We start from the raw sequence: 1,473 nt of genomic DNA, 5'->3' as shown, positions 1-1,473 counted from the left end.
TTTCTCTCTCGTGGCAGAGCTGATTCCCCTGGCTGACGTCAGAGCTGAGTGGGAGAAGAGCAGCGGCCCGCTCCACAAGCAGCGTGTGGCGCAGCACTGCGGGATATTTCGTGACTTGTTCAAGGGGGCCACGTTCATCCCCTGGGTTGCTTTGAGGGTGGAGTACAGCCAAGAAGATGAGGACCTCGTGCCAGTTTACTACGGGAACGTGGTGACTCCGTCCGAGGTGTGTGAGGGGAGCTGGGAACAGCCTGGACCACATGGGGAACTTGTGTGTTTCTGTCAGATGCTCCCAACAGGCATTGCCCACTCTGGGGAATTTCTTTTACAAGGGTATTTCCCCTACAATTAAGGAAATGTGTTTCTTGAATATGGCAAGGATGGAGCTTTGCACCAGGATTGTTGTCTATTAGGTGGACCTAGATTCCTTGGTGGCATGGCTGTGCCTAGTCTGTGTTGCCCTTGACAAATTTATGTTCTTTTCCTTGGAAACCGTGACCTGGTCTTAATGGAACCTGTTGTTTGAATGACAGATATTCTCTTCACATTGCTCTTTTAGGCTTCCAGTCCCCCTGCAGTATCATATGAGGCAGATAAAGGCTCCCTCTGGACTTTGTTGCTCACAAATCCAGGTGAGTAGCAAGTTCGTTAAAACAGCATGTTCGAACTGGGTTATTTTGCTCTGCTTTTGGTTGGCTCCTGTTTCTTTTGGCTGCACAGCCAGGAATGCTGTGAAATCTGCTAAGGAGGGACATATTACATAGGCAGGAAGGTTGATTGCCTCACCTAATCTCTAGCAGTTGAGGGATGGGACAGTGTAGAGGAAACAATTCCTTCAGTCCTGTCTTTTGTTTTCCCCTAAACTCCTCTGTCCCTTGGCAGTCTGCCTGGGAGGTAGGTTAGCTGATGCTGTTTGCCCTGAAGAACCATGGCCCAGTGAAGTGCAGCAGCTGACCAAGAAGTCCTTTTCATCTTGGAATTACATCTGTAAAGTTCTTTGCTTCTTGTTTTAAGCTGAGTCCTATAAGAATGAGCTGCTTTTCTGCTCAGAAAGGAATGCTGGGAGGGCTCAAGCTGCCCCCTCTGTTCAAAGCGGGTCTGGGCCTTCTCACTTTGGGGTTAGTGTGAACACCAGCGTGTCCCTGAGTCACCTTTCTCTGTTGTGTGCCTTTGCAGGTGGACATTTAAGAGACACGGACTCGGAGTACCTCCACTGGCTGGTGTGAGTACATCAGAGCTGTGTGCTGCTTAGCTCAGGGAAAGCCCAGGCACAGCAGGCTCGGGAATGGGCTTTCACTGCGGTACTTCCATGACTTTCTCTGGTGCTCCTGCTGTTACCTTCTCTACCCTCGTGTTCTGGGTCCTGCTAAGGTGCCCTAGTTCCAGGTGTTGCTGCTGTTTGGCCTTTGGATCACTGGGTGTGACTTTTCTTGTGGTGAAAGCAGCCTCTACTACCTGCTCACTTGTCAAACG

The 1,473-nt window shown here is 50.3% G+C and overlaps 1 protein-coding gene across 1 annotated transcript in view; it reads left to right on the top strand.

The window, feature by feature from the left end:
• Positions 1-7: 7 nt before the first annotated feature.
• MRPL38 (mitochondrial ribosomal protein L38) overlaps positions 8-1,473 on the top strand; it is a gene marked incomplete at its 5' end in the record, with an annotated part of 3,325 nt that continues 1,859 nt past the window's right edge. The window contains 3 exons of the mRNA XM_008940138.1: positions 8-226; positions 560-632; positions 1,177-1,222. Of these exons, the coding sequence (XP_008938386.1) occupies positions 8-226; positions 560-632; positions 1,177-1,222 (338 nt within the window). The remainder of the gene's footprint in view (positions 227-559; positions 633-1,176; positions 1,223-1,473) is intronic.

The sequence above is a fragment of the Merops nubicus genome, unplaced genomic scaffold, assembly GCF_000691845.1.
Source record: "Merops nubicus isolate BGI_N331 unplaced genomic scaffold, ASM69184v1 scaffold1260, whole genome shotgun sequence".
Lineage (NCBI taxonomy): Eukaryota > Metazoa > Chordata > Aves > Coraciiformes > Meropidae > Merops > Merops nubicus.
This window is presented reverse-complemented; position numbering and strand designations above follow the sequence as displayed.